The sequence below is a fragment of the Zootermopsis nevadensis genome, unplaced genomic scaffold (genome assembly GCF_977971745.1).
Source record: "Zootermopsis nevadensis isolate Lab colony 2312 unplaced genomic scaffold, Znev_1.0 Znev_ptg000024l, whole genome shotgun sequence".
In the NCBI taxonomy this organism is placed as follows: domain Eukaryota; kingdom Metazoa; phylum Arthropoda; class Insecta; order Blattodea; family Termopsidae; genus Zootermopsis; species Zootermopsis nevadensis.
Window position 1 is genome coordinate 9,493,561 of NW_028259156.1, and position 24,988 is coordinate 9,518,548.

General features: G+C 35.6%; 1 protein-coding gene across 2 annotated transcripts in view; it reads left to right on the forward strand.

Annotated features, from left to right (window-relative positions):
- The window catches only part of LOC110838483 (neurotrimin-like), a 124,185-nt gene that overhangs the window by 58,920 nt on the left and 40,277 nt on the right, over positions 1 to 24,988 (forward strand). For both annotated transcript variants that reach the window (XM_022081694.2, XM_087355358.1), the window contains exon 3: positions 24,437 to 24,540. In XM_022081694.2, coding sequence (XP_021937386.1) covers positions 24,437 to 24,540 — 104 coding nt within the window. The remainder of the gene's footprint in view (positions 1 to 24,436; positions 24,541 to 24,988) is intronic.

Here is a 24,988-nt window from a genome sequence, read left to right on the forward strand (position 1 = left end):
ATTCCGTTATATAAACATTAATAAGAGGATTATAGAAGCGCAACCCACAAGCTTCTTGTGCGAAAGTATGTTAGAAAAGTAGTTTTAGTATTTATTTGTGAAGGCTTACAAGAAAATTCTAATGGACCTGACACAAAACATTCACTTTGTAAGATGCGGAAAATCTTCAGCAATTTTTCTCTTGCAATCGAGTCTTGTCTAACAACCGAAAAACATGCAAGGAGCAAGCAATATGTGAGACCTAGGACGTAGACTGCATTCAACTATCACAGGAGAGGTTTGAGTGTTATTTGCTTATGGTCACAGTAATGAACCTTTGAATTCATTACCAGCTGAGCGAGTATCAAGTTAACAAGGTGGCTTCTGCTCAGTAGATTGTTCAAAACTTCTAACGAATGAAGTTACACTTGTGATAAGTAAACATGTTTTATGACATTTAATATTCAATACGACAAAATAAAAGTAATACAGAGAAGGTGATAATGTGTTCATGTAATTAAGTATAAAACTAAATGTTAAAAATATTTCATTTTCCTTTCGTGTGCTGTGTACAATTATAAACCTTCGGTGTTTATAAATAAGTTAATCAATTTTTCAGATATTGTAACCGCCATCCATAAAAACTCAGTAAACCAATATATATATATATATATGTTGTTAGCATCAATGCTCTTTCTGCCAACACCTAGCAAAAGCAGCGCCTCTGATGACAAGCCCCCCCCCCCCAAATTTCGTAATAAAATAAAATAAAGCAAACAATAATTTTAGATACTAATAATATCCGAAAGTAACAATTCTGAAATTTCAATATAATTTATGATTTATATTCTACTTTCTACTTCGTAGAGCGTCTACGACATAATTTACTCCCTTCGCTCAGTTACTTTATCTTATAAATACCTAATTCTTTGACTGTAGACAAAATAAACCATTCATCTGAACGCTGCGGAAAATTTATATTAGAAGAACTTATTTCCTTGTATACGTGATTCAGCAACGAAGAAATTGTTTTATACAAAGAAACTGTAGAGAACGCCAGCTACTTCAATTTCTTCAGCTGCTCCGTAAGCACAGCAATTCCATTTTTGCCACTAACAAACGGCATGGAATATTAAAATTCTTATTTAACAAATTACGAAAAATTCTTACGTAGAAAAGTAGCGCGCATTGCTTTAACGTCCATATGTTCATATTCACCAGAGATTGTTTGTATCACATATTAAAGCAGGGACTGCACACGCAATTTGCCACTCTTGGAACTAGACCTATGTGTACACAAACTGATTCATGGTTTTGATGCCGACATTTCAGAGCTCCACCCGTCTGCCTGAAACATTTACAAATCTGCGCGCTTCTAAATATATTATTCAAGTACATCTCGAGTTTCTCTCCTAAAAAATATCACTATCATTACTGTCATGACAACGGCTTATGAAAAGCAACGCCATATTTTAAAGATGTGATGTTTCGCATTCTAAATTTCCCTTCCAGTAAAATAATTAAACTACACTTCAGACACATGAAATAAAGTTGTGTAGCTTACCACTCTAAAATTACTTCAAGGTCAAGTTGGCCCTATGGTTAGTTAAGCACCACGCCACGTTGATGTGTGGAAGAATGGAGGTAGATGTTAACCTCATCACTAGATAAATGTAGTAACCTTCAAGGACTTCCCGCCTTATCAGTCGGAAACAGCCACCTGTAATAACTGAGTTGGCCATAAAATTCGTTTTAAAGTCATGACAAAAAAAAACACGTCCTGTAAGAAATCGAACGTCCATCTTAAAGCCAGTGAGCTAATCAGACACAGACTTCAGAAAGGGAAGTTCTTTATTTACGTCTGATCGGAAAGCAATTCAGCACAGAGAAGTTTCGTTTCTAAAGGGAAATAATTTATGCATGGAAATCTAATCTAACTTAAATTATAGGACTCACTTTCAATTTCACTTTTACCATCGATGATTTTTAGAAAAGATAGCAAGAAGTTGGAATAGGCACGTCGAACGCACTACGGTTTAAACTGACCCTGGTTTCATAGTTAAAATATACATTTCGTGTTTAAAGAGACGGACTTAAGGCAAACCTTGTTTCTGTTCACGTAACTCGTTCTCACTGAGAAGCTAAGATTTTTTCTTTTTTCGTAAAGAAATTTCGATTATCCTTCTGCAAGTACTGGGATCAACCAACTTCCGTCTTCATAGCCAACTTTTGAACAATTTTATGGCTGTAAACCCGTGAAGAGCAAATACTGATTTTGTTATTGTCTATTCCGTTAAGATCTCTTAACGGAAGAAATGTTCTTTGCAGTCGTTGATGTCTGTCTTCAGTCCTGAAGATGGAGGCAATATTTTCCTCTGAAACGATTAAATATACAAGCAAGTCGACGCAGCGTTGTAATAAAAGAGATCGATACTGCCATCTTCACCGCCGTTAGAACCTCAGATCTCGTACATTCTCTGTACTTATTTGTTTTTTCGATTATTTTCCTACCTTTACAAATTTTTTTTAAAAAAAGTATCTAATCCGTAAACTTCTTGAACGTTATTAAATATTTCACTTCCGCTCTTTGAATGATACTAACGTGTGATCACAATGATGATCAATGTAAATCTACAAAATTTTCTTCTGTGAAAATGGAAATTTTATGAACCTGCTGTGTTCACTTCCTAAATGTACCGTGTAGAAGCCACCAGTCCGTCGTTTTAACGGATGTAACGGGGGTGGCTTTCAGTGACTTTTTTCCCCACACAGCCCTCAATGTCGCAGAAAGGATACTGATCTTTGTGTGAACTGGTTGTGCGCCAAGGGAGGATTCTCTTGGAGCGGACACAATCCTGATTTATCCCGTACTGTATTTTATTTTCTCTTTCCCGGCGCGTACCGAAGAGCAGCAGACAAGTATATTCTACAACTCAGCTGCAGTTCGATCGCCTCTCTCGCCCTATTATGGGCGTTTCTCTGACTTACCGTCCGGCTGGCTGGTTTGTCCACCTGTCCTCCGGACAAACAATGCGAAAAGTTCATTCCGCCTTTCTGACAAGATAAATATACGACTGCTCTGTGATTCAACGCCGTGAACACGTTACAAGATCGAAGTTTATGAAGCAACGCTCTAACAGACACGGTCAATTTGGTGAGGTTGTGTGGGTACATTGTCCCCCATTCGCATCAGACCTACGAAATCAGGAATAAGCGTATTTTTTAAAAGAAATGTGTAACGCTTTCCCCAAGCGGGAATGACGACAAAGTAAAACATAATTTTCTCTAATTTCCTTGTTTATTCATCCCCCAGCCTATGATACATATTTGCTGCAACAGCAAAAAGTAGACTTTCCGAACACGCTCATTTTCATCCAAGTTTAATTCAAGAAACGTTTTAATATTTAAAAAAATATTCACAAGATGCGAGATTCTAAACTAAGTCCACAGTTGCAGACTTCCTTAAGAAGCTTAAATTAACTCAGGTGGTAAAGAAATTTCCTGACGATTATGTAGCCCGCAGGTTCGTTGTCACATTTACGAGAACTTTCGTTTTGACCCTATCCAGACCTACTTTAATCCAATTCTCACTTTAACACTCTATATCACTAATTATGATTTCAATGAGATATATACGCACGTATATAGTTATGTGCATTACTTATAAAACGGAACATGTGTTCAAATGTATTCAAGTGGCTATGGTAATTCGATATCTTGAACCTAACCCCAGGCAGGTATACGTTAAGCGGGATCACGCCCGGGGTGACCTGTACGGATGTAATCACCCGTATTTCCGAACACGTTCACAACTCCGCTGGGGTAAACATTCTATCAACTTACGTCACTGGCAATGCACAGGCGAGAGAGACGGGTAATAATACACACGAAAGTATTGAGAGCAGAGAATGTTGTTCTGGATTCAAGCAATTCTGTAGCAAGAAACAGGGATGATATTACGTAACATTCACGAACAAGTTGTGGACGGATAATATTAGATGATCAGTTCATACTCATCTGTCTTTCCGTAAATATTAAACTAGGTCAAATAATTTATTTTGTGTTAAATTTGGCGTTCCTTAGTAATGGAATTAAATGCAGGTGTTCGTGAAGAAGACGAATATGTGAATATGGGTACTTAAGTCAGAGGAATTAACCGGGGAGTGGGGGAAACTAAATTCTGACAAGCTTCATCATTGTAATAATCTCAAATGCCATTGTAATGAATTAAGGCATATGAGATTGGTGATACATACAGAAAAAATGGAAGATTATATATTAATATAATTATTTAGTCGGTAAACTAAAACGAACAGTTTGACAAACTACTAAAATGGATTTCACTTGCCCTGATTAATCTAGTTCTGAACAGGTTCAAGTAATAGGCTATTTCATAAACGGTAACAAACCTTTGGGTTCAATAAAGGACGAAGTTTCGTATTATAAACTGTCTGAGCGACTATTAGCTTCTCAAAGATGATTCTGCTACAATGAGTTAATTATTTATTCTTTTATCAGTATGAGTCGAGAGACTTCTTCAAACGGGACTGATTAAAAGTATAAATTTAACAATTTGAACACCATACAAGTGTAATTTAGTAATATCTGCTCGAGAATCTTTTTCAAATCCCTTAAAGTATAAGGTTTCTTGTCTATTATCCACGTACTTTCATAAGAGGTTAATATAATCGCACACGCCAGCTTTGATTAATATATGTGGCACTATTAAGAAGATGGCAGATCAATAATTCAATCTCTCAGCTCACATCTAGCAGGTTTCCTTCTTCGAAACGGATAGTACCACTACAAAAGAAAACTATTGTTCTTTCCGTCTCAATGGTCCCTTTGTGTATCCTTCAAAGAAGATTTTTCCCTTGTCAGGAGGACAAGATGAATGCCTATCTAAGGAGATTGAAGGAGACGAAAGAAGAAATAAATGTCATGGACAGAAGGGGTAGTATTCGGCGTAAGGGTCGGGGGGACTTCACTGAATCCAATAAAGAATAGTGGTTTAACTACAGACGAAAGGAAACAAACAATTACTCAGCCGTAACAACACACTCATATAATCATGCAAGTTTAATGGATACTGACAGGGTTGTGGAGAATTCAGATTAATTTCTTACTAAACGTTGACTGCCCGAAACTGAGTTCATTGTAGGTCATCTGTATACAAATAAACCACCACTACGATGTTTTCTAACTATCAGTCTGTCTGTCCGTGTCTGCAAATTTCATCTCCGATACTGCTTATCAGATTTCGTTTTTCTCTGTTGTTGATTTGTGTACTAAAAGTCATGGATGGAATTAGTTTTGGTTCATATCAACCTCATCTTCGATTAAAATAAAATCTAACTATATCTATCTTTTCCAGAAATGGCTTGTGTAAAACACGTACACGTCGCAGAACAGATAAGAGTGTAGTATCCATTGTCTGCAGAGACACGCGCGTTAATACAAAGCTACTCACTATATTTAGAGCGATAAATTGGGTTAGGTTCTTGTTTTTCGTTAAATATTCACATAGAAAAGGTGTTTCATATTCAAAAATTTCAGTATAAGTTACAATCGATATGATACTTAATTAAGAGTCTTTGTTGAGAAAACGACAGTCGATCAGCTGGCCGAGATATTCCTCGCCTTTCGTAGATCTTAAAAGTTTACTGAGGACTTCATAAGAGCATAAAATAGTGCGTTAGTGTTTCCACTACGTTCATATAAACATTTCAACCTACTCATTAAGCGCACTTTGAAAACATGTTTGCAGTAAGACCTGCAACAGAAAATTAAAAAAAACGTAGGATTCAGGGTCGTGACCCCTGTTGAAACGCAGTGTCCGGTACGACCCCTCTGCTACTTCGTTGTGTCACTAACGGTTCAGATATTCTGTTGCGGCAATTTATTAAATTCATAGTTGACTGAATTTGCGTGTGATGTAGACAGACATCCACCACAAAGCGTTAGCTGAAAGCTAACATTTTGCCATCTTGCTCGCCAGTTTAATAGGCAGATGTCATTGGGTCGTATCGTTACATTATTTCATTTAATGGCTATTGGTCCGGCTTCGAGATTATAGAAACTGTGTTACTTGCACAGTGGGGTTATAGTACGAAATAATTTATGAATATGGCCAAGGTATCATACCAACAAGGAAATTGAACTTCCTGGTCATTTGTAGCAGTTCCTTACGAGAGATATAAATCTATATCACAGACATATTCCAAGTGGAGGAGCCAATTTCCGTCAAACTTATTCTTCTTGAAAAATTACGACTATCGTGCCAACATTCCGCTCTCCCACTCCTCTAAACTTTTTAAAAGTTTTCTTCGGCAATGTTCGGATAACATTCTCAGCCAAGAAGGTAATTACCCTCCCATTAAAAATATTGGCTTGCACGCGCCTGATGATTAGAAAAGGGGGAGATGGCGATAATGTGACGGAACAAGTTAGGTAACTGCACAGCGTGTCTGGAGAAATATAGGCCATTTTCAGTAGAAATATTTTCGAGGTCTCAAACTATGTCAGCCTTTATACGAAACGTTTCTGAGACCCTGTTTAAAAAAATGCGTACTCTTACAAATACCTTTAAAAATGGGCTTCGAAAGCAGATATACGTAGTTAAATTTTTAATTTTCTGTTAAATTTATGGAAAATTGTGTTACAATAAAATACAACTTCTACAATTTTCTCTTGTGTATTAAAATATGATTTTACAGCTGAGCTGTTGAAGAGAGACTTTTGAAATGCTGACATTCTTAATATTTTTCATCTCATACACATGTGGCAATAGCTGTATTATAGTTAAAATTGTAATGATTCTTCAAATTAGTTTATATTGTATTGACAAACTTATAACAAATTTTCGTTTATAAAGCTATTAAAACAATGCAAAATAAATTTAAGATCTGCACTTTAAACGTATGGACTAATGCTTCCTGAACTACCTCTTTGGACAACCCCAAAAGCATCTGGAATATTAAAATCACCTGCGTCTATTCCTTTCGAAAAGTAAACCAAGTACGTTAGTAAAAACAAAGCTGCCCCTGAAGCTTAATTAAGCACAACGCGCAATGCAGACATGTGACGGAGTCAAGATACAGCTCTTAATCTTGACATTAGCATATGAAAGTTCAGAAAATCTGCAATTTCTTTTTGTGTTACGGGTCCGTTAACCTTGGAATTAGAACATGGACACAAGATTTGGAATCGGGTAAAACATCTTTTTGTATGAATGGGAACCCGGTTTGGGATGGATATTACTTCCATTTGATGGCAGCAGCGAGGACCTCTGAAACGATGGTAAACTTCTAACAGTCTGCATGACGCTACAACGCAGAAAACAGCCATATTCGATTTAATTCAAGGTTGTGAATACAGTAAATATGATCTCCCTCTTCGTTTTGTGGCTGGTAGATGGCGGAGTTAAAACAGGATTTACCTTACAGCGCACACGACTCATGTATTAGTTTTCTGGATTATAGACAGTGGATTTATTGCCTGATATTGAATACACCGCATTCGGTCTGTGTGTTCGTTTTCTGGCTTTTTAAACAGAAGAGTTTAATGCGTTGTTATATAAACAGCATATGACGCATAATTGTAGTTTTTACTTGTGGGTGATGGAGTTTCATACAAGTACAGTAATATGTTAATAAATTTTAATTGGAATTGGAATGGTCACACTCTATCACTAAGTATGTTATTTAAGGCAGAGGATTGATTGTGTTAAAATAAGTTCAAAAACTGTCTGTATTTACTAATTATCGTTGACCGAAACATTCGTCATCTGATAATAATACACGAACGTGTAACTTGCAGTGAAATTACAAGTTACCTAAGCCTCTTATGTACAAGCTGAAATAATTAGTAACGTCTAATGGATGGATCTAGGTTATATGAGTCTGTTCTGTGTCTAAAACGAGAGTGCGTTTCGCAAGTGCTTCATTTGTTAAGGTATTCAGTTGAAGAAGAGCTTCTAAAGCTTGAACACGGTTCCTGCTCTACATGGTGCATTAATATTCGTCAGAAGAGCTTCCGTACATCAGCATTGTTAGCGTTACCGCATTCTCAGGCAGAGTACCTGACCGGCAATTCGTGGTGAAGGGGCCATCGTCATCAGTATCATTACAGCTATTTAAAAAGCGGAACAAATTGTGCTTGGTTCCTATTGCAGACGACGCGGGGTTTCCCATCAGGAGAATATAAGAACCTTTCAACGAGAGAGTCTGTGGTCTATTATTATTCTGACTGTGAATACGATCCTTCATTAAACAAACAAAATACATTTTAAAGGACAGAGTCCAGTAATAGGGTAATTAACATTTGGATTTAAAAAGGCGGAAAATTTCTTCACTAGATAAGAACATATAAGGATCGTACCTAAAAATGTAATTAGTTGCAATATAAAACCGTTATTATATTACTTTGTTGTTTTAACTACATTCAGACATTTATTTTTGTATATTGACAGAAATTCAGGTGCAGCGTATTGTATATAATTCGTTTGTTTCTTTTAAAATTTGATCTTCTGTTACATTCTTCAAATATAAAGGACTCAAATACTTAACTACGATAAATATTAACACACATTCATTAGAATTATCAGCAGGCATAGACTTATTTTAAAACTAAGTTCTCATGGCGGTGAAGATGTAGATATTTTTTCGGGGTTGTACCACTGCGTGGACTTGTAGTTAGATTCCGACGTTTCGGATGAGAATATTTCCTTTAACTTCAACCCTCTCTTGAAGAAGGAGGCAGTGTGTTGTTGTATAATTACAAGTCCACGCGTGTTCCAAACCAGAAGACTTATATACCGACAACTCTTAAACTGCGTACACAATTTAGTTACCATTTCAAGCGTAACTAATTGAAGTTGAATAAGCAATGTCTTAATCAAACTTACCTCAATTGTAAAGCATGTATAAAGGAAATATTTAGAATAAAGCCAATATATAAACTTCCTTTCCGTATAGACGTATTTACGTCAAATTCTTCGGAACCGTGGTTCCACTATCACTTTTTCCTGAGTTGAATATATAACTTTTCTATTATGAACTCATCAATTCAAAATAAATATATTAAAATCAAATTCTTTGCTATGCCTTGTCTGATACGGCAGCCTCTTGAAGTCGCGTCTATCAGCCATTAACCCAAATGCTTTCAACGCAGTGAGAAATAAAACAGATGAGATACGTCTACTGTTGGTACATCAACCAAATAATGCATGAGTCTGCTTTTAATATGAGGTTCTTAACTGAATACATCGAGTCCCTATGCAGCTGTATTACAACAACACGTTCATATACGAATAAATTTCCTTCCGAAAAGCACAGTACTGGAGGCATTAATAATGGCAGCTGACAGGTAACAATGGCATGAAGGATGTCATAATTAAAACCGAAAAAAAACATCAGATTCCATGCTTGTGGCGAGAATTAGTCATGAGCAGTAGTGAGAAGTGCGACATAAATGTACATGAGTAAAACAGCGTAGTAGTTGAAGATGAATACCTCTAAATCAGCACTAAATATTAAATAATGTGTCACTTTTAAATATTTCAGCAACAAAGAACAAAGTATACATTTCCACATATAAACATACGGTAGAATAAATAGTTATGTGACATATAAACTCATAACTTATCACACTTCAAAATTAAGTTCTATAATAATTATGGCTTGAATAAGTCCCAACTACGTAGTCAACCACAGCACTAACTGAAAATAACATTAAATACCCGAAGTTATTATAATCATCGTGTTCGTAATAATAAATCGATGAATTTATTTATTTGCTTGAAGAAATAAAATCGGGTAAATATAATAATAAGTTAAATTAATTTTAAATGTATTTTCCAGAAGCTACTATGTAATGAGCTTAAGTGACAACGGTCAGCACCGGCTCATGGGCATTTATGATGATGCAGAATAATGCGTAAACTCGTCAATAATTATGAATAATAATGCAATACTAACATAATATATTTTAAAGGGACACCAACTACTGGATAATATGTTGTTTTTGTTTGTAATATGAAAATAATGATTTAATACAGACTTTTTTAAAATCCAAAGAAACTGTGTCAACTGTGAACCTTGTACAGACTTCATTTCACATTTATAAGATATTTTCTTCCAAAGATTCCGTTGTCTCTTTTCGGATATATATTCGGATGGGAGCGAAATGTAGAAGCAGGGAATTAATATACAATTTAACGATTTAACGCCAATCAAGAGGACAGATATCGCGTCATTAGAAGCCAGGAGTGTTAATAATTTTTATTTTATTTTTATAAAATGATATAAATTGCTAACAAGGATCTCCCTCTTACAACTCATTATTATACTACAGTGTGTCAGAGAAGCAGATAAACATAAGCTGCCTAAAAGTAAACGGCTTCAAAAACACAGATGCACGTTTGTATTAATAAGTCTTTGAATAGTCATTATAATAAATGCACGTAAACTTAATTATAGTGTACTTGTTCACTGGGATTCCTCTCGGCTAACAAACCATTAGAATCTTATGGGGTTACTTGTATTATCTTTTACTTTATTTTACTCATGTTCCTAAGGTGTTTCAATTAGTGGTCACAAAGTCAACACTTTTTCTAGATTTCGTTTATACAAAAATTCATTACTGGGTGAGTGTAGTTAAATCTTTGATAAATTTGACCCTCCAAACCGTCCTGCAACCGAACACGATGCACGTATGAGGTAGGAGATGGTTAGATGGTTTACTTTAATATCCGACCAGCACACTAGCACTTGTCTCTTTGGATCCGATGGTTTTCGAGTGGGTAGTCGGGCGCTGCAAGCGACCGGTAGGTAAGGTGATTGATTGTGTGGCAATGCCACTACTACAGCGCTCACCGACTCCATTAGCCGCTCTTCATCTGTGTGATGAGATAATAGGCCCCCCCACCCGATCAACTACTCGAGTTGTAACATGAGACGTAGAGACAGACCAGATTTCTACAACCTCCAACCAGTTAACATTTCGCAATTGGTGGTAGCAGTAAATAGTAGTAACGGCTCACACCCAGATTTAAAATTCTCATTTGATTACATCTTCAAGAGATGGGAATCAACGTGTCCCTTCGTTTCTTGAAATAAATTTAATTATTATTCAAAATGTTCTAGAATTGTACGCAGTTCTTGTGCAGGACTTTAACTTACTGGTTTTTCAATTATAATATTATCAATATAATTTTGTGTCATCCGTTTAGGAGAATTCTAAGTGTGATTACGAATATTATGACATAGAAAACGTGCGTCTGACAATCAGATAATCTATGTGACAAAGTTTAGTATGATACCTCATTATCAATATATATTTTGATCCTAAACTACAGCGTTGGATGATTGATTTCAAAACGTTCTCGCACAGCACTGAAATCTAATAGAAACGTGTGAGGTATATCGTATAGATACTTCATTAATGTATAGCTTTAAATAGCAATGATACGAGGTAAATATATTTATGATAAGTTAAGCATCAAAGCCACATGGTTACTCTCGTATGTGAAGATAAATAATGTGATGTGACAACCTGCACGACCCTTTTCTGATATCCTTTCCAACTCCTGACTCTAAAATTATATTTTTTCTGTGTCATTTGTGTTCTTCCTAAATACATTCTGAAAATATAGTTTAATTCTAAAGATGGCAATAATTCACAGTAAAGTAATCTACAGCAGTGATATTACCAAGCTCACAAAAAATTGTGGATTTGGTAATTAATATCAACATTAAATTAACACTATGTTTTCATTATTCTTGGAACATTTGCATACGTACTATAAGAACTCTGGAACTGAACAAAAATGCTAATTGTGTTTAGGGAAGGCTGATTTTCCCTGTCTTCTTAGGTCATTCGTAAAAATTACTCTTGTGAATTTGTGAGGCAGGGGGTATCATTTTTTATCCTCCAAAACCAAGGCCCTTCTTGGAGTTTTCTCAGTTTCTCTAGACAAGTAGACGTACTAAATTCTTGACAAATTACACGTAAACCTTATTACGGTAATCTCGTCCCTGTCTGCACTGGTTCAGTAGTGGACTTGGGTATTGCGTGTAGGAAGAATTTCGAGTGAGCGATGGATAAATAAACGTCGCTTTGCTTTTGTCATTAATCACGTTTATTCGAGAGACGCAGCATGCAACAGGGGCATTTGTTATAACATCAAAGAGCAAGAAATCGAAATTTGATAGCAAACGGAGACTATTAACTTTCCTCCCTACATTTTCTTTACTTAAAAAAATCTGAAATTTGTGAATTCTAAAACATAAATAACTCGTTATATATTGGACTTGAATCTTCACATTTTAAAATAAACGATGTTTACTAAACTAAATAAACGTTTCTTAAAATCAAACAGCGCCTTCCTAAGCCTTACAATTACACTACAAATTTCTTATTAGCAATGAGGTACAGAGGCAGCATGCTGTTATAACAATTTGAATAGGAAATATTTTAGATGAATTAAATCTCAAATACAAAACACTTGTAATTTAAAGTAAAACATAACAAAATAAAATATAACTTCGAAATATGTTAAATTCAAGCTAATATTTTTTAAAGAAATGTTACTCTAGTTAAAAACAAAATCCTCATAGCATGCGAAAAAGTATGCAATATTTCTCTACTACAAGCAACAAGATATTCGGACACTATTCTCCGTAATTTTTGATATAAAGGAACCAATAATTTTACGGGGCCTGTCTCTCCGAAAATAAAGTTTCTTTGTACTCACCACTTTTTTACAAACCTCCTTTGTATGAGTGTTCAGGCATTCCTGTGCCTAATTGTGGAAACAAGAAAATCTTTATACTTTTGGGGGGATTCTGTTTCCATGAGTAACATTTTCTTTGCGTTATACTTTGTTCTATGACGCGACATATGGGAGCAGCAATGGACAGACAGACAGTTTACAATCAGATTAAAAATCAATCTAATTGTAGTGTTGCCTCGTCCTGCAAACCAAGGTAGCCTTATCTGCTAGCGCACATTTTGGCCGATAGGGCCAATATTAAGTGAAATTATTCATAACTAGATATGATTTTTTACCATTTAATGACAATTCTTCAGAAGCAGAAGTTTTACAGCAGAGATGGCAACATTATCATAAATTATGAGAAGGTGTCCTATTTTCAATTACGACATTCGCCTAAGCAGACTAAAAAATATTACGATAACCTCAATCAGAATAGCCGGTAGCCGTGCCTGGATTTGAACTGGATACCTAACTAATAAAAGCAGAAGATTTATCGCTGAAACTTCTGCGTTGTGTATGTAAATAAGTACAATGGGAGAAGAAAGTAACAGAGTAGTTGAATGTTTATAAATGCATGGAGACACTAACATAATCTGTTTACTTACATTACGAAGCTTATGGACTGCAGATCACCGCCACTGTAACTCATTAAAATTTTCCTCATTCCCGGAAATTCCATATCGCTAACAGATTATAAGGGAATATACATACCCGAGAACACACATGAAAGAAGGGATTTTCTCTGGAGAAAGTGATTACGAAACAATCAGTCAATAATTTGAGTCACGATATAAAACTAAATGTCTTAATATATTTTATGCGGGATGTATTGCATGTTGTATTTTTCGATGGATAATTCAACTTTCACTTAGCAATAGGCTAGAAGGCATTCTCATCAACCTACTGTTTCTTTGAGAACAATGTTAACTGTGAAGAACTGAAGCAGAATATTCTTTGTTGTAGCAGCGCTACAACGAAATATTCATGATTTTTAGGTTCGTTCACTAGCCTATACAGCGCGCACACACAGAAGCACGGCCGCTGCACAATACTGGCCTTTTTCCAAGAAATGTAATCCAAGATTCAAGTGGAAGGCTTCGTAAATTTGTACAAAAAAATCTAACTCCTAATGAAATGAAAAATGCAAACGTTTCCACTGAAACTGGAACAAAAGTACTCTCCGAGATTAAATCTTTTGGGTTTTTCTATTATATACAATTCTGAAAGCATTATATGCAAAGGTCATTTTGAAAAGCGAAAACGTTATAAATTTAACTGACCAGAAATTTACGTCTTTCTTTGTTTTACACAAAGTAGCGATAAACCGAGCGGGTGCAAATGTATAGGCTGAGGTGAGAGAAAAATGGCTATTATCTTTGAAACAATCTGCTACCATTTACTATTTCCAGTCCCATGTTTTGAGATTACTAAGTTTTATTAATAGGTTGCAAAAATCAGGATGTCAGGTTTCATAAAACAAATTCTGTCTATGGATCGGATATTTCACAGACAGTTGGCGAATAGTGTCTCTAAGAGTAAAAATCATGTTGTCTCATTTTGAAGATAACTGTCCTTTGTTTTGTTGTGTCGTAGAAGTTTACCGAATATTTAGAGGTGCTCGCTGCAAGCACCTCTGAAACGTCGGCGAACGTCTAAAACACTACATGGGACAACAGTCCAGTATACATACATCATATTCATAACTGTGAGAACTTAAAATTTCAATTTGTATTATTTTATTTGCAGAAACTTATCGATCAGTGTTATAGTCCAACTTTTAAAAAACAAAGTAAAATCCTGCCGTGTTCTGTTTGTCTGCCTAGCATTTGTCGATACAGGAACCATCATTCAGGGGAGTTAAACCTGATCAGTATGTCGTTGTAAGTGAAACTCAAACTTTGTAGCGGCGGTTAGGGTAGGTGCAAGGTAACTACCGTGACATGGCGGTTCCCTTTAACCTCACACCATGCACAATCCCCTGAAACCCCTGAAGGAACCCCCCCCCCTCCACCCGGAACCCAAAGCCACTTGCGGAACTCACGTTTTCCTGCAGACTGATTGCCCTCAACTTGGCAATAGAAGCAGAAGGCCCAACATAAGCTCTCACCGAATACAGTTACTGAATATAAATTAACGGGGTTTTAAAAATCGAACCACCAAGTTTTTTTTTCGTTCCTCTACTTTTCTCGGCTGGTTCTTTTCTTAAAACTTCAAACTTGTGGCTTGAGGAATTTTTTGTTCTCTTTCTATTGAAACCTTGCAGTAACCGATTTACTTTACCAACGAATCGAGTTTTGATATGAAATCAAATGTTATACCATAAAATCGGGACTGGGAGCAATGAACAATGCAACCACATCAAAACACTTTGAATTACGTATTGTAATTTTAAGATATACATTCATGCTTAGACCTACTGGAATATATTTTCTTCTTTTGTACAATCAATGAAATGAAGCTGCAACATGAAACTAATTTACAAATTTTAACAAAAGTCTGGAATCAAACACTGTTATACTAGACCTAATTATTTCATAATTCGCAAACACTGGATTCGAATTGTATTGATCTTGGCTTTCCAGAAAAATGTTGTGGCTTTATTCAGTTTCTACATTTTTTCCTGCCTTTTCATTTGAAATGGTATTCTCATGGTGGTGAAAATGGTATCTACTTGGTATTACAGCCCATAAAAACAACATCGTCATCCCATCACAAATTACACGTTCCACTAATCCTACGTAAAAGTAATTGTCTAATTTTATGATACTAGATGGCGTCGTTTATTTTTATAAAAGCGTCCAACCTCGTTATTTACGTTTCGTATCGCGTCACCGAAAATACTTCACTTATATTTGCAATTCGATAACAGACTCTCTTATTAGTAATGATGTCACCGATAAGTGTAAACAGAAACCATGACAGTCAACGAAATCCGTAAAGAACTATCAATAACATTATATCATTATCGCTGTCAGCTTGACGAAATGTTACTGGAAAAATATTTTAAACAACTGGTTTATTACTGAGAGATAGTCACTGCTTGCCGCCCACAGGGCACTGCCAAACAACGCACGTTAATATCAGGAACTCACAAGAATTAATAACAAAGGCAGTTCGAAAGTGACCCGAACTTTTATTTTTCAGGGCAGAAAATCAAGAGCTGCTGTTTCACTCTTTTAGGGTAACAGGGGTGTGTCGTGGGCTACTCAAAAGGAAAGTAGTATTTTGTTTACGCTAGCAATGACGAGTCCATAATCGCAAATCTCAACCAGAATCTTTTATGTCAATTATCTAGACTGAAATATATGTCATTTCAGAATCTTCTGTATTGTAATACTTCGAAAAGTTATGATGCAAATTTATGCTAAATAAATTAAAGAAGTGGACAAAAAGTTTTTAAACTCATTTCACTGGCACACCGCGAGAATAATCATTACCAAAGTTAAGCGCACATTTCAGTTTCGTCTATTCTTTTCTCGTAATAATACAACTCACACATCTAACTTTCTTTTTTTGCTTTCTGTCCCTTCCCTTTGTTACTTTTCTTTTCAGTGTTGTCCTCTGTTCTTGCAACAAGTCTGTGAACAGATTTCTCACACCCTTCGAATGAGCCTTTAAGGCTGTGTAGGATTTTAGGTTTCAACCGATAAGGCAGCTTCCCCTTCTGTATATGTCCTGTTCCTCATTGGTTACGATAATGCCACTGTTAGGCGGCCACAGATCACTGTATAGAGTTCGCAACCAAATATATATATATATATACATATATACATATTTATATTCATGTCTTGTTCCATTACATCAATATTATATTAATACATTTCTCATCAATACAGTTTTAAGGTCAACCAAGGTACTAAAAATAACCGATTTTCCTTTTCTGCATTTCAGCCTTCTAATACATTCTTTGTCATTTATAAAACCTAATTGTGAAACGCCGGTTTCACAAAAGTCCGAAATGGAAGAAATTAGGAACCAGAAAATCCAAACCATTTCATCACACAGTGTTTCTTTGCAATTCATATTAATAATATAATTCCACCTATGCTTATGTCTTCCAAGTAGCCCTTCCTGGTTTTACGACTATAGACTTCCCATCACCCGATCTAATAATTCTTTATTCGTTTGTCATCATAGTATTTGGTGAGTTGCACAAATTAAGAAGTTTCTCATTATCCATACAAATCTTCATCTTACTTCGTATCTATAAGCTGCTTATACTCTTCTTGGCACTTTGAATTCTAACAATCCGAACTTCTCTCACATCCATAAAAAACGACAGGCAAAATTACAGTTTATTTTATATTTCTTTATTTCCAGAGAGTGTATTGAAATGTGTTGTGTGTGTCACTTCAACAATATTATTGTTAACTTCAAAGATGAAATTTCATGTTACTCGGTAGTAACGTTAAAATATATAGTACATTTAAGAAGGCAGCGCTAACTACGACAGTTATTGTAAACTTTCGTGACATCGATATAACAAGGCAAACGAGTTACTTCTTACTTTTATTAGAAAGAGTTAAGGAGGCAACTTTGCAGAAAATGTTTACCACTTCTCCAATATAGACAAACACTTCTTGTGTCTCGAGTGTCGCGGGACAGTCTGTTGCACGGGGTAGGCCTGTTTCTTTCTTTTTCCCCACAGTATGTGATTATTGTTAGGTTCCATTTTAAATTGTATATTCTGTACTTCGGCCCCTGGGTGTTCCTTTCATCCACCCAAATTCTCAGTTCAAACGCGTCGTTAGCTACACATGTAAAAATTACTATAGAACTGTAGGCTACAATAACAAGCAGAGATAGCGTCATAAAACCTAAGCTTTCAGTAAAAATCACAGGCGTCGATCGATTTTTGTAACAGGCATTACGCCTAATGTAGTATTGTGTTCTAAATTTAAAACCAAGGATGCAGACTTCCTAACTCCTCACGTTTTAGCAGAAGTCTGTCTGAAAGTCACGCCACGTCACTGACAAAACACACACAAGAGCTGATAAAGTTAATTCTATTGTAAAATGTTCGGAAACTGCACTTCCTATAGCAGTCAGCTACAAGAAAATAAAATTTGTTATCATGACTATTCCACACTAAATTGAATTTCTCCATGGAGGTTTCTACGGAGTGGTAGTATATAAAGTATTTAATTATGTCCGCACACGCATGCCAGAACTCTAAAACCTAATCACTTATTCGGTCCAAGTATCTCGTATTTTGACATATGACACTCCAATGACCAGCTACAAAATCAGGTCTTTTGTGACTTTCCTCAGTCAAATTCCAACTGAAAAGGAAACTTAATTAAATGAATATTTTTTTATTTATCGAGAAATGTACCTGTACCAGAGAAAGCAGAGTGAAAATGCATAAATATTAATTTAAATTGGGTTACCAATAATCCTTTCGATATTTTCCCAGTACATTATGTACTAATCAATGCAGATCATATAAGAAACTTAGTGTGTCTATAAACATATAAGAAATAAATACAACACCCTAACTACTTGTATTTATTTCGCTTTTTTTTTGGACTCAGAACTGTTCAAGATACAAACTAGAATTTTCGAAAATCAGGCAAAATCCGACAAACAACGCGATTTGTGTTTTGCATGATCATAAACAACTGTGGTTAAATTAAATGCATTTGTTTAAATTTCAAATTTATATAAATTACAGGATTCTCAAGAAAACCCGGTGTCGGCACTCCAGTACATCTTTTTAATACACAGTTGCATTTTTAAAGTCGCTTACCGCATAAATATGGTGAAACAGTAATAATTTCGTTGACCGCGATGTTCAATTACTACAGTGTCCCTTTACTAGTACGTGCATTCAGGTCTATGTATAAACACACAGTAAATCCAGACTAAATTAAGTGGAAATCTGTTCACTGAAAAATGCATCAGCACCCGTGAATGCAGAGTGAAAACCTCGGATAAACGAAAATAATTTAACGCGAAAACGTGCACATTAATCAAAAGTTTAACGGATAGGATGCATAGTTTTACATTACGCCGCCTGAAGTTCATCTGAAAAGGAAATATTGTGTCAAGAAGGGAAAGACTTAAGCGGAACCGTCGACAAACTGTCAACCACGGAATTTAATTTAGCAACAAAAATCATAATAAGAAAGTACAAAAACTGAACATGTTTACTTTCAGTAACGGTAGAGACTGCATCGTGTCAGACAGGGCATGTTCACTTGCGATTTTTATCATGGATACATTGAGTATGCTCTGTGCAACATTCTCTCGTGTTAAACATAAATCTCTCTTATGCTGTAAAATTTGACGTCTCTTCTGATTCCTTTATAGAGAGGTTTTCTTCATTAAAGACATAGGAGGAGCACCTTAAGTCATGTGACGCTCTTCAGAAGGGACGGAATACGACTACACTCCGAGGAATTGGATATTTAAGAATGGACAAATTACCAAAATATTTTTAGAATTCAGCGAGTTCTTGTAGAACCCTTTTCCAAATTTCAGTTAGATTGACCGTAAATTAAATCTGAAAGTGACACAACGTCGTTAAATATCTTATCAATGAATTTACATCTGACATTTTTCGAGAGTCCATGGTTACGCATTTGTCGTGGGGCGCGCAGACTAACTTTCCAGGCTGACAACCACGAAGTGAAAATATTACAGATGCCTGTAATAATTTTTAATTGCTGCAACCAATACCTTTAGAAGAATTAATATCCTGAATGAGGCCTTAATTGGACGTGAAATGTAGTTAAAATTACAGGTAGAAACGGAAATTACAAAATTTTACAGCAAAAACACAAAGCATATTCGATTTCCAAGAGCAAAGGACAGGAAAGCAAAATTTAACTTTAAAGTTTTATTGTGCATTTCTAGGTTAGGATTGATGACGGTAATGGATCTACTACGCGCCGTAAATAACGCTACGACTCTGTCTTGAAAATTCTGTTCAAATCGGACGTTAAAATAATTTTACACTAGAGACAAAATAATGTATAGTTAAACCTTACTAATCAGACCCCATATAATTCGCACAGCCTTTATTTAAGTGTATATTCTCTTTGTTAAAAACAAGATTTCCCTAACTTCTTTTTATAATATAAATATTTTCATTAAATTTCATTTTTTAGTAAAGTTTGTGTCTCAAAGCTATGTAAGTTAGCATGTGTTGCTGGCTTTTGAAACAATTTTTTTTCTATGAACTACGACTTGAAAACATTTACAAATAGGCTATTCATATGTTTTATAATTCGAGTTTTTCACTAATTAACAGAACCCCTTCCCCCTAATAGTCCGAATTAGTTATTGAGGACGTTGAACATTTTTATTTCGAAAACACTGTAATCATCAGTAAAGTTATTAGGGATATATACAGAGTGTCCCACAAACACGTATACACATTATAATAAGGTATATTAACCTTGTGCGTATAAATCGTTTGGGACACTGTATATATAATATGATATGGAAAACTTGGTAGATGCTCCTGAATATTAAATATACTGTGGTCCAAATTTAAACTCGAACACATGAGAATCATAAGTCAACAAACATTTTAACGACGTATGAATAAATAGAACTGAAAAACTTATATTTTAACATTATATTTTAGGTTCATGTTGTAAATATATTGGAATTTTTATTATGATATTTTTCAAAGGTTCTGAAAGTATGTAGACTAAACAGTAGATGCAATGTCACCGCCATGAAAGTCACAGATCTTACTTATAATAGTTTTAATTGACTAATCGTCTTCACAGGGCAATTTTAAACAAGTCTCTTAAAATGGCGCATATATCATAAATGTGGTTTTTAACTGAAAATAGATAACGGTGGTATGCTTCTTCCGTAGATATGTGTGGTCACTCCTGTTTTTTCTCTCTCATTTTCTCACAAACAAAGTAACATAATTATTATCAGGAAGTTAATTACACACCATACTATTCGTATACTAATAGCCCATTGTCTGTATAAAGCTTCGACACTGTTGGTTCTGCTTCCGTGTCGTGGCTTCATGTCTTCTGCAGCGGGGGCCAAACTACATTCAGCTACAGAAATAAATACTTTCTAGGCTGCCCTACGAAGGATGGAACGTACCGGAAAACAGGGAATGTCGACGCCCATTGAATTATCTACAACTTATGTTTAATTATTCATGATGACAGCGTGAAGTTGAGTGACACCCGGTTGGAGGGATCGATTCTACATTACAACGGGCAGAACCATGTGGCTATATCAGTCTCTCTACTCTGAAGGTTACTAAAGAATAACGGCTAAATGGTTGTTTGGTAAAAAGCTTTCACCTAAGAAACGCCGTTAATCGCTTTCGGCCATCATGTTTATGTATCAGTAAAATGTTAGAGTATTATTAGAGATATTAAAATTAAGGCAACAGTTTTCTTGACTTTGTAAAAGTTATGTAATAAGACTGCTAAGCGCATTAACATCTGGTGTCCGGATACCCCATGCGTCATTTCTGTACTTAAGTTTGGTTTACATCGTTTGCAGGTTCATAATTAGTCTTATATGGGCATACCTCGGATATATTGCGGGTTCGGTTCCAGACCACCGCAATAAAGCGAGTCACACGAATTGTTTTGGTTTCCCAGTGCATATAAAAGTTATGTTTACACTATACTGTAGTCTATTAAGTGTGCAATAGCATTATGTCTAAAAAACATTACAAGAATTTCCAAAATGTGACATGAGACACGAAGTGAGCACATGCAGTTGGAAAAATGGCGCCGATAGACTTGCTCGACTCAGGGTTGTCACAAACTTTCAATTTTTAAAAAAAACCCGCAATATCTGCGAAGCGGAATAAAACGAGGTATGCCTGTATAGGCAACTCTATTTTTGATTCCAAGATCTGTGTACGGGAATGTGCAACATGTAAAAGTGTAACCTCTTTCAGAAACAAATGATACGAATATTTCTTCGCAACTTTCCATACAATGTGTTTTACACACACACGTGCTAAACGTACTGAATTCGAAGATTACTTTAAACATCCTATATGAGATGCAGAAGGTTCGCACAATCGAATTTTGATTATCAAGACAATTTGCATGATTTGAAGAGCAGTCTAAAGCGCTTCTAAATGCTGACGGAAACTGCAATAAGTTAATCCGTTAAGCCTAGATATCTGGTCAATCGTACGGAATTTCAAACAGGCTCTTCCAACATATGGGCGAAGATTTGTTTCCTTGTTTTCAATGCACGATTCTGCCAAAAAAGTGGGCTATATAATGATGATATTCAGATAAGAGTCCTCTAAGTTCTGTCTTTGGTTAATTTCTTTAGCAAGATCGACGTTTATTTACAATCGATTTGCGAATGCTCAGTCAACGTGGGTACCTAATGCTGTCCGATTTTAACGTGACTTATGCGTGCATAATAATGAGTTATATAAATCATTCACAAAACAGTTTTATCTTAAGTTCCATGACGCAGAATCCTTGAAATGCCAAAAGCACTTTCAACTAGTCAATAAATCCCGCGTCCTTTATGGAACTCAGGAGGTGTGTTACCGCGTTCACTAGAGCATGATTCTATTTAGTAATGTTATTGTGTATCGATGTGCAACTGGACCCTATTATGCGTTTTAGTATAAATTTCGTTTGACCAGTCGAATGTGCAATAAGCATAGGCAAGATCATTTTGTGCAACGTGTAAGAATCCAGTCAGTGTTGAATAAGAGAGAATTTGACCTCAGTTTAATGTAAAACAAGTTATCCATTTCGGAAAACCAAGTACAGAAGAACACAATTATTTTAAACCAAATGTATAGTTCCGTGAAGTGCTGAACATAAAAATATATTTCTCTAAATTGTGTCTAAAATAAATATTACAAAATTTGTGTTGTTAGTGTAATACTTAATCATAAATATTTTTGTGTTACGTATTTTTTCTATTTCTGATAAATTTTCGTACGTAATTATACTTATTTCATTGGGGTAAAAATAGACCTCACCTCTAATAAAATCACCTTTGCAGTCCATTCGAATTTACGTCCTGTTAAGACCGATGAGTTCAGCTCAAGCCTTAGGGATGTCACTCAAGGCATATAAAAGCAATAAGTACTAGACCCTCGAAGCAAGGGAGCGATCATTCCAGACAGCTCGCCAGAGAACGTCTTCACAACGATGTAAATTCTGTTCGTCGAAAGTTGTGATTTTTCTAAAGTATGGAAAAGACACGCGTCGAGCATAACGAACGCAATAAGAAAACAGCGACCGACCTCGTTAAGAACTGCTATACACAGGTCAAGTCGTCTGAACGCAAGTCAATATTTAATGATCACCCGCTGCGTTGTGACAGGAAGACCAACTTCTTTAAGGAGGAATGCTTATTTTGACTTCCCTTCATCTGCCTGCCATCTCGTTACTTTCACCAATTAGTGGAAAACAATAAATGCGAAGAGAGGAAGTAACAGCGAGCTTTACAAAAGTGCATAATAAGAACTTCATAGTTCGTGTCAGATATTATCAGTGATTGAATCAATAAGGATGAGAAGACTGGGACATGTAGCGTACGAAAGAGATGAGAAATGAGTACAAAGTATTGGTCGTCAAACCTGAAGGGAAAAGACCACTTGTGAGGCTTAGACATAGACGGAAGGAATATATTAAAGTAAATCTTGAGAAAGTATTATTTTAACACACGGAGTAAATGAATTTGGTTCAGAACAGTGCGCATTGGCAATGAAGCTTCGATTTCAATAAAAGGCAAAAACGTTTCCTTACGTGTTTCTAGACAGACATTCTTAAGAAGTACTCTGTTTCAGGGAGGAAGTTAGGTATAATGAAAATTGAATGTTTAACATCATGCAGCATGAAATTTAGTTCCGGCAAACGGTACTGACTTGAGTCAAACAAAGGCTATATACAAAATGACTACACTACTTTGTGTATACAAGTGTTAAGCAGTGTTCTATCACGCAATAAGTTATATTTATAAATAAATTCAACTCAAATGAATATTTCACTACATTACTTAGTGTTAGGCCTACTTAAGGCATGATGCTGCAATAATGAAAAAAAAAAGAATCGAAAACGACAGATAATTCTAGAACATGATTGTAGCAATTACATTCGGCCATGACTTCACAGCTTTAATGACTTAATACTACTAACAAATACATATTCGCACATACTTAATTTTATCTCTCGGATAAAAATCTGTGTCGTTTCAGACATATTATTGTCATTTTTTTTTGCATTTCCTTCTTTATTCTTCACTTAATTCCTGTGTCATTAAGTGTTTTATCTCTATAAAATTAATTCCTGTCTACTTTCACAAACCCCTTGTTAATACTTTGAAGCCGAAGTTCGTCTAAATAATATATATGGATTCAGTCCCTACCGCAAAGGAAATGCAACTCTTAATCATTACAAAGATCAATTTGTTAATGTTGTTTACAGTGATAATCGTACAAAATCCATAATTAATAGTTATTAACTGTTGAAGTAAGTGAGATACAAAGTTACTACTCGGCCTTAAATGTTAATGTCAACTGGTACTTGACATTTTTGGAGCTTTTTAAAGAAAAAGCTTGTAGTCATTCACCTTCAAGCCTCTGCACAAGAATTAAGTCTTTTTACGAATGTCACGTAAATTTCAAATGAGCTTGGCTCTAACGCCTTCGTTATCTCAGCAACGACTTCAATAAGATGATTTCCTTTCTTTCTTTTGTTCCAGAGGCGCTGTTACCACGTTTCGCTGAGCCTATTCCTAACGTAACAGTGACCATTGGCCGTGATGCCCTTCTAGCCTGCGTGGTAGACAACCTGCGAGGCTATAAGGTAGGTAACAGAGTGGCAGGCTTCGTCACAACGACGTCATCTTGCCGGTAAAATCAGAAGAATGCACGTCCGCAGAACTGGCAGATATGTAGCTCTTGCAATATAACGTTCAGCGAATCCGACTGAGGTCTTAGAAACACAGTCACTCTATTCTGTTTTGTAACTAATCTTTCGGCGCTCTGCACAGTTTATTGGCAGGGTATTTTTAATTGTCTAACTTCCTAGGGAATTTTGTGTAAAACTTAGGCCTAGTCAGTATTTTGTTACATGCATGGCTTTATTAGCTGATTCTGTGCTTACTGAGACATGCGGTACCATTCCTTTGAATTAAAAAATTCCACTGCTTCCCAGTTAAATTTTCTTTTTAAATAATGTTTTATTTTAAATTAAATAACAGTTCTGCTAGCTCAACTAGAAAAGATAGAAGTTAATATAAAATAACCACTTA